The 23,882-nt window shown below is 41.7% G+C and overlaps 2 protein-coding genes across 3 annotated transcripts in view; one reads left to right on the top strand and one right to left on the bottom strand.

The window, feature by feature from the left end:
* The window catches only part of LOC121595263 (probable G-protein coupled receptor CG31760), a 57,406-nt gene that overhangs the window by 12,064 nt on the left and 21,460 nt on the right, over positions 1 to 23,882 (top strand). For both annotated transcript variants that reach the window (XM_041919118.1, XM_041919120.1), the window contains exon 4: positions 3,091 to 3,972. The gene's annotated coding sequence lies outside the window, so the exon portion shown is untranslated. The remainder of the gene's footprint in view (positions 1 to 3,090; positions 3,973 to 23,882) is intronic.
* On the bottom strand, positions 16,215 to 17,050 carry LOC121595271. The gene is made up of 3 exons (XM_041919127.1): positions 16,879 to 17,050; positions 16,668 to 16,757; positions 16,215 to 16,565 (listed from the first exon to the last, which is right to left on the bottom strand). The coding sequence occupies exons 1-3, from the start codon at positions 16,951 to 16,953 to the stop codon at positions 16,485 to 16,487; spliced, it is 246 nt and encodes an 81-aa protein (XP_041775061.1). The 5' UTR covers positions 16,954 to 17,050; the 3' UTR covers positions 16,215 to 16,484.

Below are 23,882 nucleotides of genomic sequence, written 5' to 3'. Positions count from 1 at the left end.
CTGCCGGATGTCACTGTACGGCACGGGAATGTGTGTTTTATCGCAAAATTCCACGCCTAATCAACTGATCAACCGATGGGCATGGTGAGGCATGGCTACTGCTTTCCTTTCGAAACGGCTTGATTTCGAGAGGGCTGAAAGCATCCGGCCCGTGAGAGTGGAGAGAGAGAGAGAGAGCACGCTCATTAGGCACGCGGCTGTTGGTGGCAGCGGATTGGACTCTGCTCCTGCACGAAAGCGAACATTATGGTCACACATTTTCCTTCCGCACCCCCCCCCCCCTCCTCTGTGGGTGGGCGTCGTTTGGGTGGGCTAATTGGGAGAAGGAAAGTTGTTGGCGAGTGGGAGTTGAAGGATAATATTAGCCTTACGAACCAAGTGTTACTATATTTTGTCTGTTTTTGTGATGAGAATTTTTCAGCTTCTTTATAATTGTTACATGGATTTTTTATGAAAAATACGTGTTAAATGCTTTTTTATTTATTCATTAATGTATTTATTTATTTATTTGTTTGTTTGTTTGTTTGTTTGGTTATTTAATTATTTATTTATTTGTTTATTTTTTGTTTATTTATTTATTTATTTAATTGTTTATTTATTTATTTCATTATTTATTTTTTATTTATTTATATATTTATTTATTTATTTATTTATTTGTTGGTTTCTTTTTTTATTTGTTTGTTTATTTATTTATTTATTTTTTCTTATTAATTGTTTGTTATTTATTATCTGGCAATATTTTTTTGGCCTCTAGGTTTTTATAAATGTGTTCTTATTACTAGGAAAACACATGGGATGAGGAATCACGAAGACGAGAGCGGTATTGGGAAACTGGGACGTTGTAATTGAATACGTGATACGAGTCGTTAAAGTTATTGCCAAAACAAGAATTAAAGAGGATATTCAAGTATATTCTGTCAAAATTTAACCATCCACAGCTACTCAAAATGATCCTGTCATAAGTCTGCATCATCCGATGATTGGCGTTCAATAGCGTTCGTTTGTCAACCTCATCAAAACAGTTTCTTTAACAGCTCTATACCACACTAAAGTGGAAGTGGATATTTTCAAAACTAAAGCTGGAGATTCCGTTGAACAATTTGTCATTGACGTTATTTTTCATCGCGGCTTCAATCATTCATGTCAAACCCACCTTTTTTGTTGTTGCTCTAATTGAATATTCTACTTGCCACGAACCACTCATGATTAATGGCTTTCGATGAATCGATACTACCTACACACCCATATAGACACGCACACACTCTGAACGCTCTTCTTTGAAGCATAAAATTTATGGCAAGGATAATTTCTACGAATTAAAAATTGATTCCACATCAACACTATTAAAATACATTTGAACAGCACCCATGGACGCAGAAAAAGTGCGTGCGGCAGGTGCGTGTGCATTGCAGTGTTTTTAACCACCCAGCAGCCATTCCGAGCGAAAAGCTCACATTCATACCTACGCAATCAATGAAAAACTGGTCTGTTTTTCTTTCGTCCATGGCTGGAAAATGTGTCCTTTCAAGTCCAATCGCATCCTACGTGCCACCGGTGAATGAAACGCCATTAAGTGGAACTCATTAAAACACTATCACCATCGATCTTCTTTTTTTGTACACGCGAGGAAGGAGCGAAGGAGTGGTGGTTTTGCAGCAGTGAAGCGAACGTTTCCAAACGTGCTCAACCGCTCAATGCTCCTTTCATTAACCTAATTAATCTCTGCTGCCCTTTCACGCAATTTATTACCGGCGTGGATCAGGTGCATGTGTCCCGCAATGGTTCGGAAGGTGGAGGAAGGTGTTGGTAGTCCAATTTTCACGCGGCCAGTGGAAAGGTAAAGCCCATCGCGCAACGCCAAACCTTAATTCGACCGGCACATCGAATTCACCAAATGGACCATTTTGATTGTCTGTAAGGAACAAGGCGCGACTTACAAATTTCGCACCCGTGAACTGGAAGTGAACTTTACTCCATCAAGATCAGTTCCACCGAAATGGTGCTTCGAAGAAATCGAACCTTTTCATCTCAAGATACGCGATGATAAAAAGCGTTGGTGCTTTAGATACAACCATTGACCCCATTGGTGGGCGTCGTGTTGGACTTTTGCCCGACGGTCCCGGTTTTTTATTTATTTTATTGCTGACTCCACGAAATTGCTTTGAATGCGTCATGCTTTCAAAAGAAGCGAGGATTTATTAATAGTTTCTTATTAATATGCTTCATCGAGGAGCCAGCCAACCGTTCGAGGTTCCTTCTTTTAGGGTGTGTCGAGACGACGGATCGGCTATTTCGGGTGTTTCCTGGTTTGTTTACCTTTATCAATTATCGTTTTTCGCTTTGTATTCCAGTTTTATTTCGTGATAAATTATGTGTTTTTTTCATTTTTAGCTTATTTTTCTACGAAAAAGTGATATGTATATTTTTGCATCGGTTTAATTGGTGTTCAATTCCTTGTAATTTTATTTTCATTTTGTGCGTGTTTTTTTTTTTTGTTTTTGATTTTCCTGTTTGCATTTCATCATTTGTTTACATCTTATTTTATAACATTTTCTCCTTTGTTTATTTTTACCTTTTCTATTTTCTTATGTTTATAACACCTTGCTTTCCTATTTCTTTTTATGCATTTATTTTCACAAACCAATGGAGGTAAGGTAAAGGCACAGCCAATCGACGATACGAACGATTAATTATTGTGATTTTTATAAATGATACAGGGGTTTCCAGGGGTTCTCATAGTTGTCGGACACTTCCTTGACTCTTTCATATTGGAAGTGAGCTTCACAAGTTGGAAATTGGACTCTATGGCAACCTTTTTGGACAAGCTGCTTGGAAATTCCTATTAGATTTGTCCAACAAGGGTGCTATAGAGTCCAATTCCCATTACATTGAGCTCATCTCACGTATGAAAGAGTCAATAAAGTGTTCCACAACTACGAGAACTCCTGGAAAACCCTGTAAAGTGGCCACTTAATATGGTTTTCTCTAGGGTTATGCATTAAAACAATGACACATAGCTATTAAAAGCGCAAACATGATTTTTTTATGTAATTTTATCTTTTAATTGCGATTCCATCCTTATCTTTCCAGAACACTAGCAAAGCACAGTTTCATCGGCCGTGAATAAACAACGTCGAAAAACTGCCACAATAATGTTCAAGTAGCATGGTGTGAAAAACAAAACCCCCCAAAACGCTTACAACCTACCAAAGCCCACCGAAAACAGTGCAACAACAAGGCCAGTGTTTGCCAGCTTGCCGAACGTCTTGCCACAGAGCGTTAACCTCATCCACACCTCCACGGCCCACATTGTCTGCGGCACCATCACCGTTTAAGCTTCAGCACTTAGTGTGTGTGCGTCCGTATATCTGTGTGTGTGTGTGCATGTGTGCCTGCATTTGTGTGCATGAGAGTTTATTTAATAATCATCAGCGTAGTAAAAGTGTGAATGTTCTGCTGTATCGACGTGTAGCACACACACGTGCTGTACGCCGTCGTGTGGTTTTTCTCGCTTCCGGTACGCCTAGGATAAAGTGAAATGCATATTTACCAACCGGTAACGTCTTGTGTAATGCGCGGTGTAATTGAGCAAACAATTAAATTGTACCACCGCCGCCAGAGAGTGACAGTGAGCGGTAGAAACTTAACTCAGCCGTGAAAAGAAAATCCCACCTTAGCAGCACCACAACAACAAAAAACGAAGCAAAGGGTGGTGTGCAATCAAGGCGAGTGAGGTTGCGGTTGTTACCTGTGGAAACCCGATCACTTTCGCAGCAGGATTCGGAACGAATGTGGGGTAGCTGTCTCTACGCAAGACTGGAAGAGGAGCAGGTGAAGAGAGAAGAATAAATCTTAAACCTTGATTTAAGAGCCATCGTTTCCTGCTTTCCACCTTGCTGTCGAAACGGGACGGGAAGGCATGCTCACGGCCGGATCTTCCCATCAGCTACTAGACATCCCGTGGACATGAGTGTAAGTATTACGCTTTTCGGTTACTTACTAACGCTACACGTTCAACACTGCACACTGCCACACCACTGGAACTGTGTGTTTCCCTCTCAGTACACCTTCATTTTACGGTCGGTTAAACGTGTGCGCTTTTCTTCGAATGAAATTGTGTTGCAAAATTATTCATTGAGGTGTGGTGCTTTTTACGTTCTCTCTCTTTTTTGCTTTTGGCTTACCTTTCGCCTTTTGCTCAAAATTGCTTTTAGCAAACGGAGAGGCAAATTAATTGGGTTCACCATCTCGCACCCACGCTACCAACTCGAATAAATGATGAAAAGTTAAAGCAGTATATCAAAAAAAAGTTTCCCAACTTGCTCGCGCTATTTTTTTTTTTTTTGTTTTTGGTGCGCGATGTCGCCACAGCAGAAACACGCCATTGTCGTACGCAGCCACTGCCGTTGTCGGTTACGTACGCAGCCATGCTGTTTTCGTACGACGCTTTGATCATATTCCCGCAAGCCCCCCGTAGATGGCGGCAAAAGGCGCAAGCAAGTGTGTGTTGAGTTTTAGGGGAGGAATTGGTGGCTAAGCGATGGGGTACGAGGGGGAAGCTGAAAATGTTTTCAAATAAATTATACCCAACGTTTTAGCTTCACGGTTATTTTTTCGGAAGATGCTTTGGCCGTGAAACTCAACTGGCGGTGGCGTGGAGTTCTTTTTTTTTCTTGTTTATGCTACCATCATCAGTTCAGCGGCTCAAATCAGCGCCTGCCCGTGCTGACTGAGTCTTGTGAAGTGGAAAAATGTGTCACATTTGGTGCACTGCTACCGGAATTGTTTGTGTGTGTGTGTGTGTGTGTGTGTGTGTGTGTGTGTGTGTGTGTGTGTGTGTGTGTGTGTGTGTGTGTGTGTGTGTGTGTGTGTCGTAAAAATTTAGTCCCTGTCTTAGCACACATACACACACACACACACACTCACTCAAAAGCAAAAGGGCGGTAAAGGTATACTTCGTTCGCAATCGTTCGCCATAACTGCTCGGAACGAGGTCGAGGCACACTGCCGTGCGACTTCTTTCCCATGACGTTTAATTTTCTTTCAAGTGTGCAAAATTTTACGACCACCACTAACGCAGGAAGCGCGCACCACTGTTGTGCAAAGAAGGCACAAGGAGTATTTTTATGACTGTTTTGGTCGTTTGCAGTGTGTGCATTATTGGGTTGGAATCTTTTCAAGAAGCTTTTGCCGTTTGTTTCACCTTTTCAAACTGTTGACGTTGGTCGTAGGGTTTTTAAGTGAAAAGTAATGTTTATTTCTTTCTTTGTGAAAGTTTTACTTTTCAAATAAGCTTTCTTCTAGTACTTGTTGGTGTTTTTACGATCCTTTTTGTCTTGCACGTCTGTCGATCGTTAAGAATAAGATTTCATTCAATGACCTCAAATTGTATGTAAAACACAAAAATCGCCTTTGATTTGTGAAATACTGTCAACAATTTTCATTTTTCATTTTAAAAATGTGTGTTTACAATTTTGCATGATTTTATTAGAATTTTTTAAGCCTGAAAACATATAAACCACTTTGTATCCACAGATCACAGATTATCGATTTTTCTAATTCTATATCGAATATTTTCTGAAGTTATCATTTTAAAATAATATAAAATATTCGTACAGAATTATAAATATGTATAAATCATTATAACTTATTTGAAACATAACCATAAAAATACCGATAAGATTATATAGACAAAGCAATCATGAATACAACAACAAAAATACAACTGGAATTCGACGGTTATCGCAAATTTCAACCAATTACGCTGGTCATGGTGAAAAGGTTTGCTATATCTAATTACAATATCCAAATAAAACTATTTATGAAATGACATGTAATATTTATGTTATGTATTGTAAAAATTGGGTACCTAGAGAGCTTTAAAACTGAAGCCTTAATTAAAATAATATTTAAACATACTTTTGATCGAAAAGCTTTGAACTAAGTCTACAAAATATATGATTTCAATATATGTGGGCCACGGTAAATGTATCTTCAAAGCCAAGTGGTCCGTGATACCAAAAATCTTGGAGATGACTGTTATATACAATCGAAAATATAATATCATTACTTAAAAAACGAAAATATTAATGTGCATCAATTTCAATGATGGCATTTATTCAAAAGCCGAGCATTATTCAAAAATTCCACTTTTGTAACACATGATTTATGCGCTTCACAATCGTTGCAGAGGTACAACATCAACATACGTAAACACACATATCAAAACTCAAAAAATCCCTGAGGCACAAAACCACTTTCCCATACACAGAGTAAACATATAGGAACACTGTTGCGTTATAAAGTACGTAAGAGGTACGTGTCCAATCCTTAGAAACGTGTACGCAAAGATTGCATGTTGGCATACTGCCAGCATAGCCTAGAAGGATATGAATATTAAACAGACCAAAAAAATAGGTAAAAGAGCATGGAGATGACCTTTAGAATTTAACCAATTGACTGTGCAACAAATAAAAAAAAAACAACACAGCATCTTTAATGTCAAAGCTCACCGGCGCACATGAAGCAACACAGTAAAGAAGCACCAAGACGCTGGGGACCATACCGGCTGCCAGTAGTTAGTGACGCAAGACACAAACAGAACAGTCGACAAAACTTTTTCCCCATCGTTACACACAGAAGCTTTGCGATTGGTGGTAGGTCAGCCATTTTTTTGTTGTTGCTCTTATTGTGATTACAGGATGGGGTGAGGGGGGGGGGGGGGGGTGGTAGGGGTAGGTTCTTAATACCCACGGTCATCTAGGGAGCATTAATTTGTGAGCACTGTTGCGCCCTAAATCGGATTTGCCTCCGTGCCTCCCGATTCGGAATTAACATTCTGCGGTCAGCTACGGAACGGGAAAGGGGGAACGATGCGTACACGACGACCGTGGAATGCATAATTTATGCCGAAAATTTGCTTTTGCGCTGATGCGTTTTGTAAATAATGTACCAGCAACGCACCAAACCGTGCTCGAGTGAGTCGGTGTGGGTGTGTGTGTGCGTGCGGGGGTTTGTGTTGGTGTGGAAAAGCCAAAATAAACCATACCGCGCTTATAAAGTGCTTTTCGCTGTAACATAGGAGCAAGGGACAATGGTTTACTGTTCTATTTCCTACTTTTTTGTTTTGCTGTTGTTTGGTTGTTGGTTCGCTCGTTGCGCCTCCACCAGAAACATAAATCAAACGCTTCTGCGTGCTTCTGCGTAGCCTAGAGCTTTACATTTTGAGTAGTATTTTAACACGGCTGCGTTTTCGCTAGTGAATACGCAAACGAAAGCGCAGCTCGAACGTATTTCGATGTAATGGTCGATACTGATCGGCGCATATTCCTATCATTAAATTAATAAATAGTAATTGAATTCAATCTCCCTGCCCGTCGAATTTCACTGTAATTTTATTCATTCTGAAAAGCTTTTCGGCTTCCGTGTACACCGAACAGTGTACCTTCCCTTCGGAGCTCCTTTCGCTTCCCTGTGCCACCGGAAGGACACAAACGCAAATCAAACAATAAAAACCGGTCGATGCTTCCGGTCGGCGGGGAGGCGAGGCGCATTGGTCCGCCGTATCGCCGCGGGCGCACGGGCCTCCCCATCGGCAAATGGGCTTCGCGCCAGCTCACCAATCTCCTGCCGACAGTGGTGTATGTAAACATGTAAACAAAATTATCGGGATTACAATTTCCGAACAAAAGTGCAAAAACCCTCGCGTCGGAAAGCGGTGCAGATGTCGGAGAGCACTGGCGGAAATGTTAGTATCTTGTTCCGTTGAATTTTACATGGAATTGGTGGTGCAAAGGAAGCAAAAAATCAAGGGCCCCCGAAATTCCGAAAAAGGACAGCCCAAAAAACCTACTGACAACGATTTACTCCCAAGGACAGAGGGTGAGCCGTTTTTTTTTGTTTTGCTCTCCGCCTCTGTTTTCTCTCTACCATTTAACAACGAACCGTTTCCATGACAATGCGGGAGGAAAAACGGTTTTCGATGTACTGGCGGTGGCGTTTTGTTTGTATTCATCAGGTGTTGAGCGGGCGCGTTCACCGCGATCACGTTGTGCCCGCGAGTCGAGCTCCATTTTGTTGCTGTCATAGTATCGCAGTGTGTTTTTGTGAGTTTGTTGAGCCGCCTCCTGTCATCTGTTCGATGATTAATTTTCGGTCGAATTTTAGGGTGCAGTGAGGTGTGGAATATTTTCGGTAAAATGATTCGCACGAAATAAAAGGGACATTTCCCCGGAAACAAAACACGGTTCGGTTTTTCAAAATTGTGAAATTCTAGTATAATATAAATTCCATTGCCTGCATTGTACTTTGCCAGAGGCATGTCACAGGGTTAATTACTCTGAACATACTATGCATTTAGGCTATGATTTACTAGTGGGAGCTGAATTCTCAACGTACTACCAATATGTCAGTCCATTTGCAAAAAAGGCTTCAGAAAGTGCCTAAAATGCTGCAATTCGCATTACAAAACGTAACTATTAAGCTTATATCTGACTCGTCTGACTGATTTTGACGGTATAATTTGAAATCAAGATAGACTTTTTCGTAATGTTTGGTCTATAATGTTCGCAATGAAAGTGTCTATAAATTGATGATAAATCGACGTGTTCTTCATTTTTCTTCCGTTAGCTTTTGCCTAATATATGATAGTCTGAAAAATGAGAACAACTGTTTAATTCCTCTAGTAATATTGTCTCACCACACTGATTAATATAATATCCATTAAAGCTTGGAACTATAAACGGAATCATCATACAATTTGCATAAAAATTTAGCTTCGATACGAGCTACGGTTGCGCTGTAAGATATTCTCATATATTTTTATCTCTGGTATCAGTCATGTAGGCAATGTCTCGGCTGTGACACCTAGAATCTGGCTCTGCCTTGGTACATAAGCATAGGGGACAACATTATTGGGCTTCAAGGGACAAACCATTTTACAAATGACTGTAAACGGGATTGTAAAGCATAATGAGATGGTTCTTAACTGATATGCATCTGATGAGTTATGTTAGAGATAAATATCGTTATGCATAATGATAATTCGACGTTGGTAAGAACAATGGTTTGTTCTGAATCTAGCGTCACTTAGGACTCATTATGTCATTTTTAACGAAACAAAAATGTATTGTAATTTATCACTAATAATCAGTTATAATTCTAAGCAATGGAATAAACATACTTGAAGCTCATCAACATGGAACCAAATGTTTTTTTTTCTCTTACCAAAAACGGCACCCATGGCAAAATTATTAATGGATCATTCCGCCTTCGGCTTGATGGCAACAGCTACCACACCATATTCAAAGACCCGAGCTTTATTCAAATTTATTGCCTGTTGTTATATTTTTCGTATGTACAATCTTTCTTGCCACGAATTCCACGAACTCAAGCCAAAGTTATGAATCTAATGGGGTTTATATCACACAATGTAGGCTTGACAATGCATGAGCATTTTCATTACATATTTTCGATCTCTAAACTGACACATGATAGCGAATGTTTTGTTCCTTCTTCGAGAAAGCTCGAGAGCTAACGAGACTGTTTTTTATTAGACCACCTAGACAGCTGCTCCAGGCTCCATCACCGTCCCATGTAAGGCTTCAGATCAATGAATAAAAATACAACTTAAACCCATGCTAGGCTGCGCAAATGTAGCAAGCAAAAAAGAATATAAACAATTACCCATGGCTGCAATGATATTACACACCATGTGGGTAGGTAATCGTATGAAATGTAAACGATACAACACACCCCGTTGTTATCCCTTTTAAAGCCATCCCGGTGCGTGTGAAACACCTGGTGCAGCTCTTTCAATTTCAAAACCTAGTGTTGCCGCACCGGCAAAAGGGTTCTTAACTTCGTAAGGTTGCCTCGCGCAACACAGCAGCAGTGCCGAACCCAATAACCCTTACCCGTGATAACATTATCAACTGAAGCTCAACCGAAGAAGCTACATTGATTTTACAATAAGCTCTCGGCACCAGACTGTGGTGGAATTTATACATTGATTCTTTTCTTTTCCTTTTTTTTTTGCTTGGTGTTATACCGATACCGAGCGTGGGTGCTGGGTAGTGTCTAGATTTTGGTATCACCTAACCGTCTGCTCGAAAGTGAATCCATAGTTATTTGGGAGGGCGACGAGCCGGTTACCAGGTTAACAATAATCCCAGCTTTTCCACGCGAGTCCCATACTGGGAAGGAGGCGAGATGCTGTCCACAGTGAAAGCTGTCGGTAGTTTTCCACGGGAAGCCTTTCGAGCATAAATCAAGCAACCGGTGTTAGGTTTCACGTACGTTGTATTAGCAAGAGCAGGAGAAATGGTGAAGGACAAACGGAGGAAAAAAAATAATGCATAATAAAGAGTCTGTTCATGCGGAAGAGACGAAATTTAGATAAGCAGAAGAGAAAAATGATTTTTTCCTCTCCACCATTTTGACTATTTCACCTGCACAATGGGTGCGCACCCAACACGAACCCAGATCATTTGCATCACAGTACTATTCGATGGTCGGCCAGCTTTTTGTCATATAGAAAGCAACGGAAGCAACCAACAACAGCAACAAAAAATAAAAGCTCAGCATGCGCACCTTCACCGGAAAGCGCTTCGCAATAAAAATTGCACGGTTTTTTGGCAGCACCGGAATCACACATACACACACACACAGATACACATGGAATATTACACGTCGCATGAATATATTGAACGTTTCTGTTCCTTTCATTTTTCTTCTTATGCCTTCCCTCACTCGTTTTGGTTTGTCGATTTTCCGCAACGCCGCAAACGCAAAAGTTGTTGGATCGTCCCTGCGGCCCGGCTGCTCGCGGCGGGAGTAAGCTTTGGCTTTTCCTTTTCACCTCCTAGGGTGTGTGTGTGTGTGGAGCTTTTGGATATACTGGAGCGAAATTGAATAAAAAGATTTATGCTTTTCACACACCGAGGGCCACATTTTCGATACGATGGGACGCGCCACCTAGGCAACGCTGCAGAGCATTGGCCCGGTTGGATCAATTCGAGTGTGTATGTGTGTGGAAGGGCAAACATTGCGAACCAGCATCCCAGCGACAGCGCTCGCACAATATCCAATCTGGCAATCCGAAACTCTGCCAATTGTACAATCCCCGTCGTTAAAATTCGTTTCCATCCGCACGGAAGCGAACCGCTGGCAATGGTGCACACCTTTAGGGCCCCAAAACCACTTCCACCGTCCACCGGGCTTAAGCGTCAAGAGGTCGTTAAAGTTTAACAGCGCGCATTGGTGCGTGGCTCTCAATTTGCTTCAAAATTAGCTCGTGCTCCATGCTGCTCTCTTTGGGACACTCTGTGGGAGATGAGGTCGAGGGAGGATTACGTGCTTTGTAGCGGGTGTACAGAGGTATTACCGATGGTCAAGGCATATGTTGGTCGATAATGGCTTTTTTCCGGTAAATCCCTGGAGAATTTTGAAGGTTGGGGTTTTGTTATATTTGCTAACGAAGCGTATAAGATAACAAGCTGGTGATAACGATCCTTGGAACGATATGCTTGTAGTTTTGCTTCGAAGGCTCTTGCATCCTACCAACACCTCGTTTTTTGTGCTGGCTGCTTGTGCTAGTTCCAATAACATTGTAAGTTATGTCCTTATCTCTGTTTCTAGACTGAATTACTATATGTATTCTATCTCCCTGTTAATCTTTGTTCATATTCTATCCCAGTGTTTGCCATCGTCATGATCATGGTTTTTGTTATGGCTTTGGAGCAAGACGTTGTTCTTGTTCAAGTGTAGTGATTGCTACCTGACACAAGATCCACTGGATCTCTTCTCTTTACAGAACAAAAGCTGTAGTCAACATAATGAGATTTTATGTAGAAAATGATCGAAAATTTTCAATGCCGAAGTTTGAGTTTAGTTGTGAACATGGTCCAAGTTGCAGTCCAGATTAAAGTCTCTGTGGTGGACAGGATCACTGCTTCTGTTCGTGTTGGTTCGCACAATATTGCGTCCTGCTGCTCCCTTTTTTATTATTCTAAATGTATCTGATCTCTTTATATTCTTCAACAAGCCATAAATGCCTCACCAATGCGCACTTTAACAGTTTAGGTCTGCTTTTAGCCACATGTCTATCACGATGTGACACTTCAAATCGGGTATGAGCAGATTTGCGATATCAATTTGAGGTGTTCCTTCGCGGGCCACACCGTTTTCTCGTAGTAAAGTTATCAAACGAAAGTATTAACGTCACGCTTGTCCTGGGCTCAAACCTACTATTTATCATCTGAGCCGTTTGGATCGAATATAGACTCAAACTGGAGCACCGTTGCTCTACCAAATGAGAAGTGGAGCTTTGTGTAGTTGGTGGAAGTTATTTTAATTGTTTAATCTTTTGTTACATATTAGTTACATGTTAAATATAGCTTTAGTAAGGGGTTTGAAAAGGGTTTCGTATCTTAGGGTGTATACGTCAATAGATACAGGAAACCGTGTGCCTGCTTGAGATGTTTTGATTCAATTTTAGGCTTTTCATGAAAGAATCCATTGGACTGTCAAGGAGATATTCCTCTAATTCTAATACTATCTTTATTCTTGCTAGCTATTTGAGCAAGTAAAGTTCCTTTCTCCTGAAAGCAATTACTTCGCTTAAGAAGATCCCCCCCCCCCCCCCCCGCATAATCCAAAGTAAATCAAACAAGCCAGAAAATATGTCCCTCTTCCAACCACTTCAGAAAACCGCTTCCTGGCAAATTATTACGAGCGCTACCGAATGCGATTCAAGAAAGGAGATCTGTCTCCAAGCGATGCTGCATTAATATCCAAGGTCTCGCAAACAACTGACCGGAAATGTCCCCGAGTTCCAGCGCAGACGGATCGGACACAAAAAAAGCATTTCTTCTATCCGTTCTCTACAGCGATTGTGTTTGCCGACTCCATCCTTCGTTCGCCGTATTGTTTTGTTGCTACCAGAAGAGGGAAGTTTTTCATCCTCCCTCTCTTTCTCTCTCTCCAAGTGGCTCGATGTTTCTCGATTATTGCTGACGCGTCACGTTCCTTTCGCTCGTTTCGGGCGCTACTTGCTGTCCGACTTTTACGGATGGTCAGTGATCCGTCGGGTATGCGAAAGGTTCCCAATGCCAAACACCCAACAGCAAAAAAAAAAGAGCGATAGTCGATAAAAGCAAACTAGACGAGAGCGATTTGGCAACACCCGCATCTTTGCACAGTCGAGACTTTCGATTGATGATAGCGAACAGACGATCTGCAAAACGACCTCCCCCAAGTGAATAGCGCTCTGATAGCATAGCCCATATGCTATACTCTTGCTTGGCCCTTTTCTGGGAAGGGACGTTTTACCATCTCAAGTATTATTGTGATACTACGGGTTGGATGCTCTTTTTCGCTACGTCTTGCTGGGGGGAGGGGGGTCGGAAAGGAGGGAGGAAAAGTTTCCTTTTTCCAATAATGCCACACTCAGGCTCATCCTTTACTCGCGTGGCTTACAAGAACGAAACTGTTTGTGTTGCTCTCACATACATCGCATCGTGCGGAAAAGTGACGACTCTTGACCGTTTGTACGAGAAAGGGGAGGTGTGCAATATTGCTTTTGCAGAGCTTTTTTTTTTGTTATGGTGCGATCCATAAGATGCTGCCCTCCCCTCGCCAGTAGCTCAATGGCTCAATGACAAAACATTCCCATCCCGAAGTGGCAATTATGCAATCGTTCGTTCGCTCGCTCGTTCTTTTGTCCACCACCATCGTCCGCCCTGCATCATCCTGTCCTCTGCGGTGCTTCGGCAGCACATTTGAAGGTGCACACAACTTGTTCAACTGCAAGGAAAGGCCTCTCAGCTCAGGCCAAGAGTCCGTCGGTCGGTTCTTTCACGGCGGGGAAACACTTTTGGCGCATCCAACCACCTTCCAAAGCATCTGCTTCGCAGTGGTACACCAAACGGCTCCATACAATGTAGCACCACCAGACCACCAGATTCGCTACCACTTCTGTTTAGGGCATGAGGAAAGCAAAGGGGTTGGGTGAAATCTCTAATCCTCAGCTCACCGACACCAAGTGGGGGGACGAAGAAGCAAAAGGCAAAAAAGAGTCCCCTCCAGATCCCATCCACTGAAGCACCATCATCTGGGGGAATAGATTTTCCGCGTTAATGAACTTTTCATCCGGCAAAATACGACGAATGGCGGTGATGATGGGGCGATGATGATGAGCATGATGAGGAGCATGTTCATAAATGACCTTTCAAGTGCTAGCGCTCGCGTTTTTTTTTTTTTCGTCTACGCGCGCAGCGTGTCCCTTCTCAAGCGCAATTTATGTTTTCAATGTTGCTCGTTCGGTGTCGCCTAACACGCTGTACATTGCTGAAATCCGTTTCGCTTGTCTGATTTTCTTCTTCGTTTTTCATCGTCCTCCTCCTATTCAACTTCCACTTTTCCGCAACTCGCTCGTCTCTGTCGTGCGTCTGCCGAAAGATTTCCCTACTTTCAAGAGCGATTAGCCCTCAATTAGCTTTAAAGCGAGAAGATTAAGTGAATCAGCCGCGATCGGCTCGAAAAGACGAATTTTGGCGCGGGACTGGGTAAATGAAAAGTTTGCGCTTCACAAGATACCGGGAGCGGTTGCGGTGCTGCGCTGCGAAGGCACAACCTTCTAATATCTCTCTCTCCCTCTCGTTGTTTATTTACTTTTCGTAAGGGGAAAGAGGATGGTTTTTTCGACTGTGTGTGCTACAGCGAGCGCTTGAGCCGGTTTGGTGTGACATTCATTTAACAGGGTGTACACCGTATTTTATGTCAAATAGTAAAATGTTTGAATGACGTACAAGCGGGTAATTAAATTTGTGAACTCTTTATGTACATAAAGCAATAGGCTTTCAGACACCAGGTTGGAAGATTGGAAACTGAAGGGTTAATGACAAAACAACGCTTAATTGTACCCATAGACATTAACACCTTAAAACTTGCCGTAATCGTTAAAAAAGTTTACTTTTTATGTCTTTTGTTTTAAAACAATTTCAACTGTGTTGCACTTATTTATGCATTCTGACTGACTGAAAATCAAACATTTTACTTAGTTTATTAAATTTGTTAAATCAAACCAATTAAAATCGTTTGGTAATGATTTAATAGGTTAATTGGCTCAAATTCTGTATAAAAATTAATACAATAAGGTTACTGTTAAAATAAGGTTCATACGGTTGCAGGTTTACTATTTTTATAGCAAAAAGTTATTGGAAATGAATATGTGCTGTAGAAATTGGTTAATAAAACATGTGATTTTTGGATCTTTAGTTCCCGATTTGTCTGTAAAGATCCATTATTCAGAACTTTCAAAGACTCGTTAAAATATCTGTGTTCTGAAATTAACAAAGACGATTTCAAACAAAACCAATATTTCAGGCAGTAAAAAAGCATTATTTTGCTCAATATGTAGGTTATATTTTTACAGCATTTGTGGCATTAAAAATGAGATGGAAAACCCCATGCATTTCAAACGAAATCGTAGTTGATTTTTCAATAAAAAAAAGTTGATTGTAAAGTAACATCACATGACAGTCTGCTGTGTCGTAAATCAAAAACCAGATAGATATGTTTTGCTATTCATCATCACAAAAGTATTGTCAATGGTTATGTATCCTTCATAATACTGAAATTTAAAGGAGTCACAGTTGCTCCAATGAGAAGAATCAGTCGTCAAAGTATTTAATCTTGATGGAGAAGAAAACTTTGCTAGTAATGTTTTGCAAAGTTCTCTGTCTCGCTCTCTCTCTCTAACTCTCTCTCTCTCTCTCTCTCTCTCTCTCTCTGTCTCTCTCTTTCGCTTCCTTTCTTTCTGTCTCCATTTCTCATAATTTGTCTCATTCCTCCGACTGCTGCTATTGCTGTCAACTCGTTCGCTTTTTGACATTTGCAGTGAGATATGTCACAAGCTGGGAATTGGTAAATTACTTCCATGAATGCAACAATTAGACCCTTTGATGATTGAGACTTGCGGTAAAGGTCAATCATTGATAGACATCCTTACCAGAAGCGAAGGTTGATGAGCAGCAATCTCCTTCGCATAAACCTTCATTAATATTTCAGCTCCAAAGTTACACAGCAGGAGAAAGACATGACAGTGGCTCTGGGAATTCACTTCCATTAAAGACTAATCAACATTTTAAGCAGCGAAATTAGTATGAAAAATATTGAACAGTATTTATTTTATTAACGAATCAAATAAGCATTGATTTTCGTTGGAAATTTTCCTTCCGTTTATTTTACCAAAATAGTTCGCTTAAATGTATGAATAATTTCATCTGTAAGTTTCATTTGACCAACGCCTGGCACTGATGAAACCGCTAGAGTAATGCAACCGCTTATCTCGTAAACTGCACCGCACTGCATTAATTAGACAAGACAAATCCGGACAAATCATTTCAAATGCATCCGCGCTCGCACAACACCCTGCACAAGACGCACCGGCGGTCCTGCCGATGATGGTTCCAGCAGAGCTCCACTCACAAGAAACATTCTGTAATAAAGCCGTCTGAACAGCGGCCAAACTTTCGCTTGCAGTCCTCACAGCTATTGATGGCCGTCTGCAAAAGATGAACGCCCAGCAATTTTTACTTCCCGTTGCGTTCCTTTGAAAAAGCACTCAACCGAGCAGCAAATGAAAGAAAGAAGAAAAAAAAGCTCACCTGTCCGTCGCACGAAACGCCCTTCCGGTTGAGATAGCCGTAGCCACAGTAGCGTGCCCCGATGCTTTTACATCTCGCACAAGTCGGCGCCTATTTAGAAAAGAGGAATTATACAAACGGAAGTATGATTACAATGTGTGTGTGTGTTAGAGAATGTAGGGGGGGGGGGGGGAATCCCATCTACGGTTGCATGTTCTGCTGCAATACTCACGTAAGCAAACACCATTGCATCCGCAACGGCTGCCGTGCACAGCAGCACTGCCAGAAGAATGCACACCTGCTTCATGTTTGCTACACTCTAGGCACTTGTGACGGATGAAACGTTCAGCTCTGGATCGCACTGGATCGAATCAAACCCCGGCAGCACACTGACGAGCATCCGAACCGGTCGCGAGACTTTTTATACTCTGCATTTATCTCACCGTGCACCTTGCCATTCTCCAGCGAGCCGAGGGGATTCACATCGAGATGGGGAGTTTTATCTTGCGTTGGCCGGTGGTTATTGACGGTACGCTAACGGGGATTTTTATGCGCAATTCGAGAAGAAAAGAAAGTGTTGCACGCTTATGCGTACCTTTAAATGAGTCTAAAGAAGAGGGAAATAGAGGTGTAGGTTTTTGTTTTCTTTATTGAATTGCATGCTTTGTTCCACATGTTTGGTGATTATGTTTCGATTGCGAATAATCATGCTGAAGCACAACAAATCCATGTTTAAAGTTTAAACTCGGATGATATATTATTAAAAATATTTTCATATTAACGGTTTTAATGCTTCAATCACATCTAGACTGTTAAAGAAGAAAGGTTTATCAGTTAGAGGTTTGATAATGTTTACACAATAGTCAATGACATACATCTTGCAGTCTGCAATCAGATCCGGGTTCTCACAGTGTAGCTACTTCTACCGGATATCTTCTTTCTTCTTCTTTGGCTCAACAACCGATGTCGGTCAAGGCCTGCCAAACCCACTTGTGGGGTTGGCTTTCAGTGACTTATTGATTTCCCCCCATAGCAGGATAGTCAGTCCTACGTATGGCGGCTACGGTCTGGTGGGGCTTGAACCCATGACGGGCATGTTGTTAAGTCGTACGAGTTGACGACTGTACCATGAGACCGGCTACCGGATATACATGTCCACAAATCTTTTCATTAAACCTTGAGTCATAAATCATTTTGCCACAAATGATTAGCAATCCTCCTGTATTGTTGACTACCGAGTCCAAAGATTAGATTAGGTTAAATGATAAGTTAGATGATTCATTCTCAAAGAGCCAAAATATCTGGGGGAACCTACTTGTACACGCTAAAGATTGCTGTTTGAATAACCCAATCTCCGTTGATAACGAGCAAGGAGATAAAGTAGGATATACTTTTATGTTCAATTTATCGCTATATGTCTATATTCTATCACTAAAACATTGATAAACGCGGTGTTTTGTTCATAAATCAATACGTAAGCTTGAAACGTTTATTTACAGCAATTGAAGTACTGTTAACATGAGCACGAGAAATGATTCAATAACAACTTATAAAAGTTTGAAATAGGAGAAACTATCTTATCCTCTCGAATACAATAATATTAGACATATTTTCAAATGACATATTCCATAAATTAAACTAATTGAATGCATAGTCGATCGTAAAAGAAATAAAATCTGTGCTCCATATGCTTTAAATCTTGATCTCATTGAGGCAGATCACCTGGGGATTATTCCTAACTAAACTTTGCACAACTTCATTATTCTCAAAACTGTCTTTAAAAGATGCAGCTCACGAACTCTTCAAGAGTTTCTTCTAATTATGAAAACTCGCACGAGTTAGTCCCTTGACATAGCTGCCATACACTACTTTATTTTACTATGAGTGAACCCAATTAGTCCCATTAGACCGATTGCAAAGGTTATTAGTGGCTTAGGCTTAGGTCGCCTTAGAAGAAGATTAAAACAGTTTATATCATCCCCTATTCCTAACAAGCTCTGCATTCCTCTCTTATTTCAACTTTTCCCCTTCTATTAACATGAAACAATGTCCATGGATACGCTTCTCAGTAGTTACATCAATTGCTGAGTGCTTAATCTCAAACTATGCTAAACTTTAGAGCGAGATAAACAACCGAGCTTTCAATTTCAATAATGCAATACCTTCAGAGCTTTTCAGCAGTACGTACATAATCCAATTTCTGACATTCCTTCGCTTTGGTTAAAGTTTTATTCTCGGTCTCCTAAATAAATAAATTAATACCAATTCCACTTAATTTCACCGTATAATTCCTTTGCATTCCCTTACAAATATGTGTCTCTTTTTCTACTGGTTGGCTGGTTCATGAACATATTTTAACGTTCTAAATGAGGCGTGAGTGGATGCGAGGAAAATCAACAACATTTTCAGCTGACCTCAACAATACCCAGAACTGATTCCTGATTTAGAGTTTGAATCATTGCTAAATTCTGGAATGATATGCTTTGTATAAGCTCCAACTTGTACGTTCACGTCGAAGCTTCTTTGTTATAGCCAGGTTGAGCTAACTTTTGCGTTAACAATTGAGATGAATTTAACGTTATTGTATGTGTTAAAAAATATTTGCTTAAACATATCCTAATATATGCACAATGTTATAATGGAATAATATTTAGGATACCTAAAACGAGAAAACATTTCATCGTATAATCATTTTAACGGCAAAACTGTACTGAAAGTTAATTAATTTGAAGGAAGTAAGTTAGTAAGATCACATATTAATCAGATTTCTATAGAATTAGATTAAAGCAGTGTGTTAGTATCGTTGAGTTCGTTTAATTTAAAAGATATTAAGATCAATACTTTTATGTACTACAATATAGCTCATCAATATCTTTTCAAACTTTCTCTTCTGTTTTTTTTTTGCATAGTTCGTGACGGTAATCATGCTTACCGTTCTATCATGTATTACGTTTCAAACACATCATTTGTGGTGCCAAATTCCTGTGAAATGTTTCATTTCTCGAACAAAGCAGAATGTTTTGTACACTCGACACCTGTCGCGTTACCAAAGCAAACTAGCAACGATTACGTGCTCATCACAAACCGTACACGTGCGCAGATATGATCCAATCAATTCGATTCCAATATCATCATCTTTCGTCACGTAAGAATGGCACCGATTCGAACGAGAATCGTACCGGTGTGAGTGTTTTCCCCACACGGTGATATTAATTTCTCTACGCTGCAGGTGCTGCTGCGCAACGTATGCCATCCGTTGCCATTGCCGATCGCCATGGTTTGGCTTCACGTTTCCCGAACCGTATGTCCTCTGTGGTTAATTTATTGCGTCTCAGGCACATTTAACAGGGTTTAAAACACATAATTCCCACAAGTTCTATCAGAGGGTAAGCATTTTGTGCTGCTTTTGAAAGCTTCCCTAATACTCCCTGCTTGTGAGTGGTTCTTCCAATTTGCATGATTACTTAAAGTCACTTCGGTTTACGTTCGCCGACCACAAAAGATACCTTTGTCAGCAATTCCTCTTCCCCTTTTTTCCCAACCCTCTGGGGCCCTACTCGTACGATGTCTGGTGGCAAACAATTATTTTCATATCAACGCTCACCAAACGGCTACAGCTTCCCAATTTACTATCCGCCATCTTGCCATTCGGTGTGCGCCCAAACCCAAAGCTCACCCCGTATCCGTCAACGAACATCATCAATGCGTATTGTGTCAACGTTTCGTTTCCACCACAGACAGAGTCCCGCAGGCAGGCAGGCTGAGCCGGATGAGTGACGACGGGCACGTGGACAGCTCCGTCCGACCGTGGGGCACCCCCATCATCAGTTACGGGGCCGTTATACAACCGTTCCTTGGCACGCAATCGAGATCTCCCGGGGGCCATCCATTTGCACAAACCATCCTTTCGCCGTACCATTCACAACGGTCTTTGGCTGCCGTCCGAGACGAATGGTTCGAGAACGATAAATAAACTGACATTAAGCGACCTAAGAGAGAGAGAGAGGCTACAACATTGGTTCTATGGCCCCACACCCCACACAGAACACCATTATCCATTGGCGCAGGATCTTGTGTCAAACGGTCAGCTGACATGCTAGAGAGGTAGAGAGAGAGAGAGAGAGAGAGAGAGAGAGAGAGAGAGATATTGGGAGGGAGCGAATGAATATGGCTATAAATTTCCTTCTTGGAACTCTCGCGTGCGCCCGTCACGCTATCGATGGCCGTTGGAGAAAAGTGTTTTTCCTTTGCCTCCACTTTGTTGACCTCTTGACGGATTGTGTGTGTGTGTGCTTCGAGGGTGTATAGATAGCAGCACGCGTCACGGTGTAATGCTTTATCGCCATAGGGTGGTTTACTGAGGGGATGCAATTAATATATCCAAAGCAAGACAGAATGAAACGTTTCGAGAGCCGAAGTGAACCCCATTTTTCTGCGTAATAACTTCCGCGAACAAGCGTTTTATTGGTAATGTTTATCTTAAAGCTCTCATTTGGGTTACATTAATTAGCGCAAGTTGTATGTATTGGCCACTTTGTGTGCGATTGATTTAAATTTCTATTGTAATGATCATACCGGCTTAAGCTAAAACGCTTGCCTTAGTTTGCAAATTTCTTATCGATTTATAATATTTGCGATCATATTCTGAATCACAATGAAAACTATGGTTTATTAGTAACAACGCACAGTCCCGGATTTCCTAGTATATGGAAACCGCCACGCTGTCTACAGGCGTTACCGTTCACAATGACCTGCAAAGAAAGTCACACGTACATGCATTTAGGCGAGAAATGTTAATCGTGTAGTTCAACTTACCTCGTCACTACACTGGAAGTAATATTGGGCGAATGAGCGACATTTTTGGTGCAAACAGTTTTTACAGAAAATTGTCTGTTGAGGAAATACGAGAAATTCGTAATATTACGTGAAAGGTGAATTAATATTCACTGATGCACAACGCATGGCAACATCCATACTTACAACGACAGGAATTCTCGTTTGGGCCTCAATAAATCCGACCATAACCATGGCCAAAAGCACGGAGAACAATATTGTGGGTCGCATTGTTGAACTGGAGCTAATGTGAATGGACCTGGGAAAGATTGTACTGCTACTGTATCTTATTTTGGTAAGCCATTTGCAAAACGTAAGAAACATTTCCACACTGTTTGTTCAGATTGATCCGAGTTTATTTTTCGTGCGCCAGTTGATTGCCCAGTTGGCTGTTGTGTATTATGTTTTTTTTTAATCGAACGTTTTTTAACGGACACGTGCAGCCTAACATTTGATTAGATCCAATTAAGAAATATCACTCTACCGGCAATCTTAGGAGGAACGGGCAATTTAACCGAACACATAGCACGGACAAGGGTTATACGTGTAGGTTGCAATGGTATAAAACTAGACCACCACTTGCTATCCCCGGCTTGTTGATTTACCCAAAGCAGGATACGTTGCATGACCTAGGTATTCGGGGATCAGTCTATATGGGTAATTTTATGTGAATAATATTTTGGAGTATAATTTATTACCGTCATCAGTGATACTACTTTCTGGAAAAGTGTTCTACCGTACATACAGTTTCGTTTTGTTTGCTCAAGTGAAGTACGCAGCCGCACGATACCGATTACTTTAACAGAATTGCAGTTACGGGGACTTTGTGCATAGCCTGGAGTATGCGAAATAATATTGAATAAGAGCTTGGCTACATCAATTTCATCTACTGAAACATCAGCTTTGCAGAAGACATCCAGTAGACCCAACAGATGCCATCTGGTCTTATAACTTGGATGCTGATCGAGCGTAAGGTTTAAAAACAGCTAATAGTGTGATTGTTTTTGTCAAATAACGCTCAATACATACGGTCGTACAGGCCTCTCTCTCTCTCTCTCTTGTTGGCCTGCTCATGATAGAGCACGTCGATGTGACATGGCCCGGTCAACAATTATTCTCCAGGATGCTCGGTTCCTGGCTGCAGCCTCCCATCCATGCAGACACCCGATCTCCGTCAGGTCTCTCTTCACCTGGTCCAGCCATTGAGTTCGCTGTGCTCCCCTGCGCCTTATGCCAAACTGGGGATCGCTGTCGAACACCTTCTTGGTGGGGCATGACATGCATGCACTTCCTCATGACATGCCCCAGCCATCGTATCCTGCCAGCTTTCGCCACCTTCAGGATGCTCGGTTCGCCGTACAGCTCAGCAAGCTCGTGGTTCATCCTTCTCCTCCACGTTCCATGCTCGAACACACCGCCAAAGATGGTCCGGAGGATGCGTCGCTCAAACACGCCCAGAGCGTTTGCATCCTCCGCTCGAATGGTCCAGGATTCGTGTCCGTAGAGGACCACCGGGCTAATCATCTCGATATATGCGATATATGCGTGCGATATATCTCACATTACGTGCGGGCTCGAAGTCTTATGGATCTCAGCAGTCGGCGAAGCCCATAATATGCACGATTCCCCTGCACAATGCGTCTCCGGATTTCGCTGCTGATGTCGTTGTCTGAAGTAACGACCGTCCCGAGATAGCAAAAATCCTTTACCACCTCGAGACTGTCACCGTCAACTAATACACTGCTTCCCAGATGGTCTGGGTCACCGGCAAGCAGGTACTTCGTCTTCGTCACATTGATTCTCAATCCAATTCTTGCTGCTTCGCGCTTGAGTCGGGTGTACGCCTCATACACCTTCGCTGTTGTCCTGCCGATGATGTCGATGTCATTCGCGAAGCCAAGAAATTGGAGATATTGGTAGAGGATCGTGCCACGGATGTCGTTGTCCAATGACACCTTCCAGGGCGATGTTGAAGAGCAGTCAGGAAAGTCCTTCACCTTGCCTCAGACCCCTGTGAGATTCGAACGATTCCGACGTCAAGTTTGACACTCTCACTTTGTACTGCACCCCGTTCATGGTGGCCTCTAACAGCCGGATCAACTTCGGTCCGGTCCTACGGTCCTACAGGTAGACAACATAATTTGATAACCACTAATGTCTCTATCATGCAATGATGGAGTACGCAAATCTAAGACAACGTGCGGTACTGATATGGTACTTGAGATCCTCAGAGTGATGCACAATGTCGCCGAGACATTGATGTACGAGACTCATCTCATTTGCACAGATACTTAATGATAGTAGTAGCCCTGTGGGCTTTTAAACCTTCTTGTCGTTGGTTATTACAATCAGACATATCTCATTAATTAATTAATGAATTAATGTATGAAATGGCTGGTTACA

The sequence above is a fragment of the Anopheles merus genome, chromosome 3R (genome assembly GCF_017562075.2).
Source record: "Anopheles merus strain MAF chromosome 3R, AmerM5.1, whole genome shotgun sequence".
In the NCBI taxonomy this organism is placed as follows: domain Eukaryota; kingdom Metazoa; phylum Arthropoda; class Insecta; order Diptera; family Culicidae; genus Anopheles; species Anopheles merus.
The sequence above is the reverse complement of the archived record's forward strand: the minus strand, read 5'-3'. Positions and strand labels throughout refer to the sequence as shown.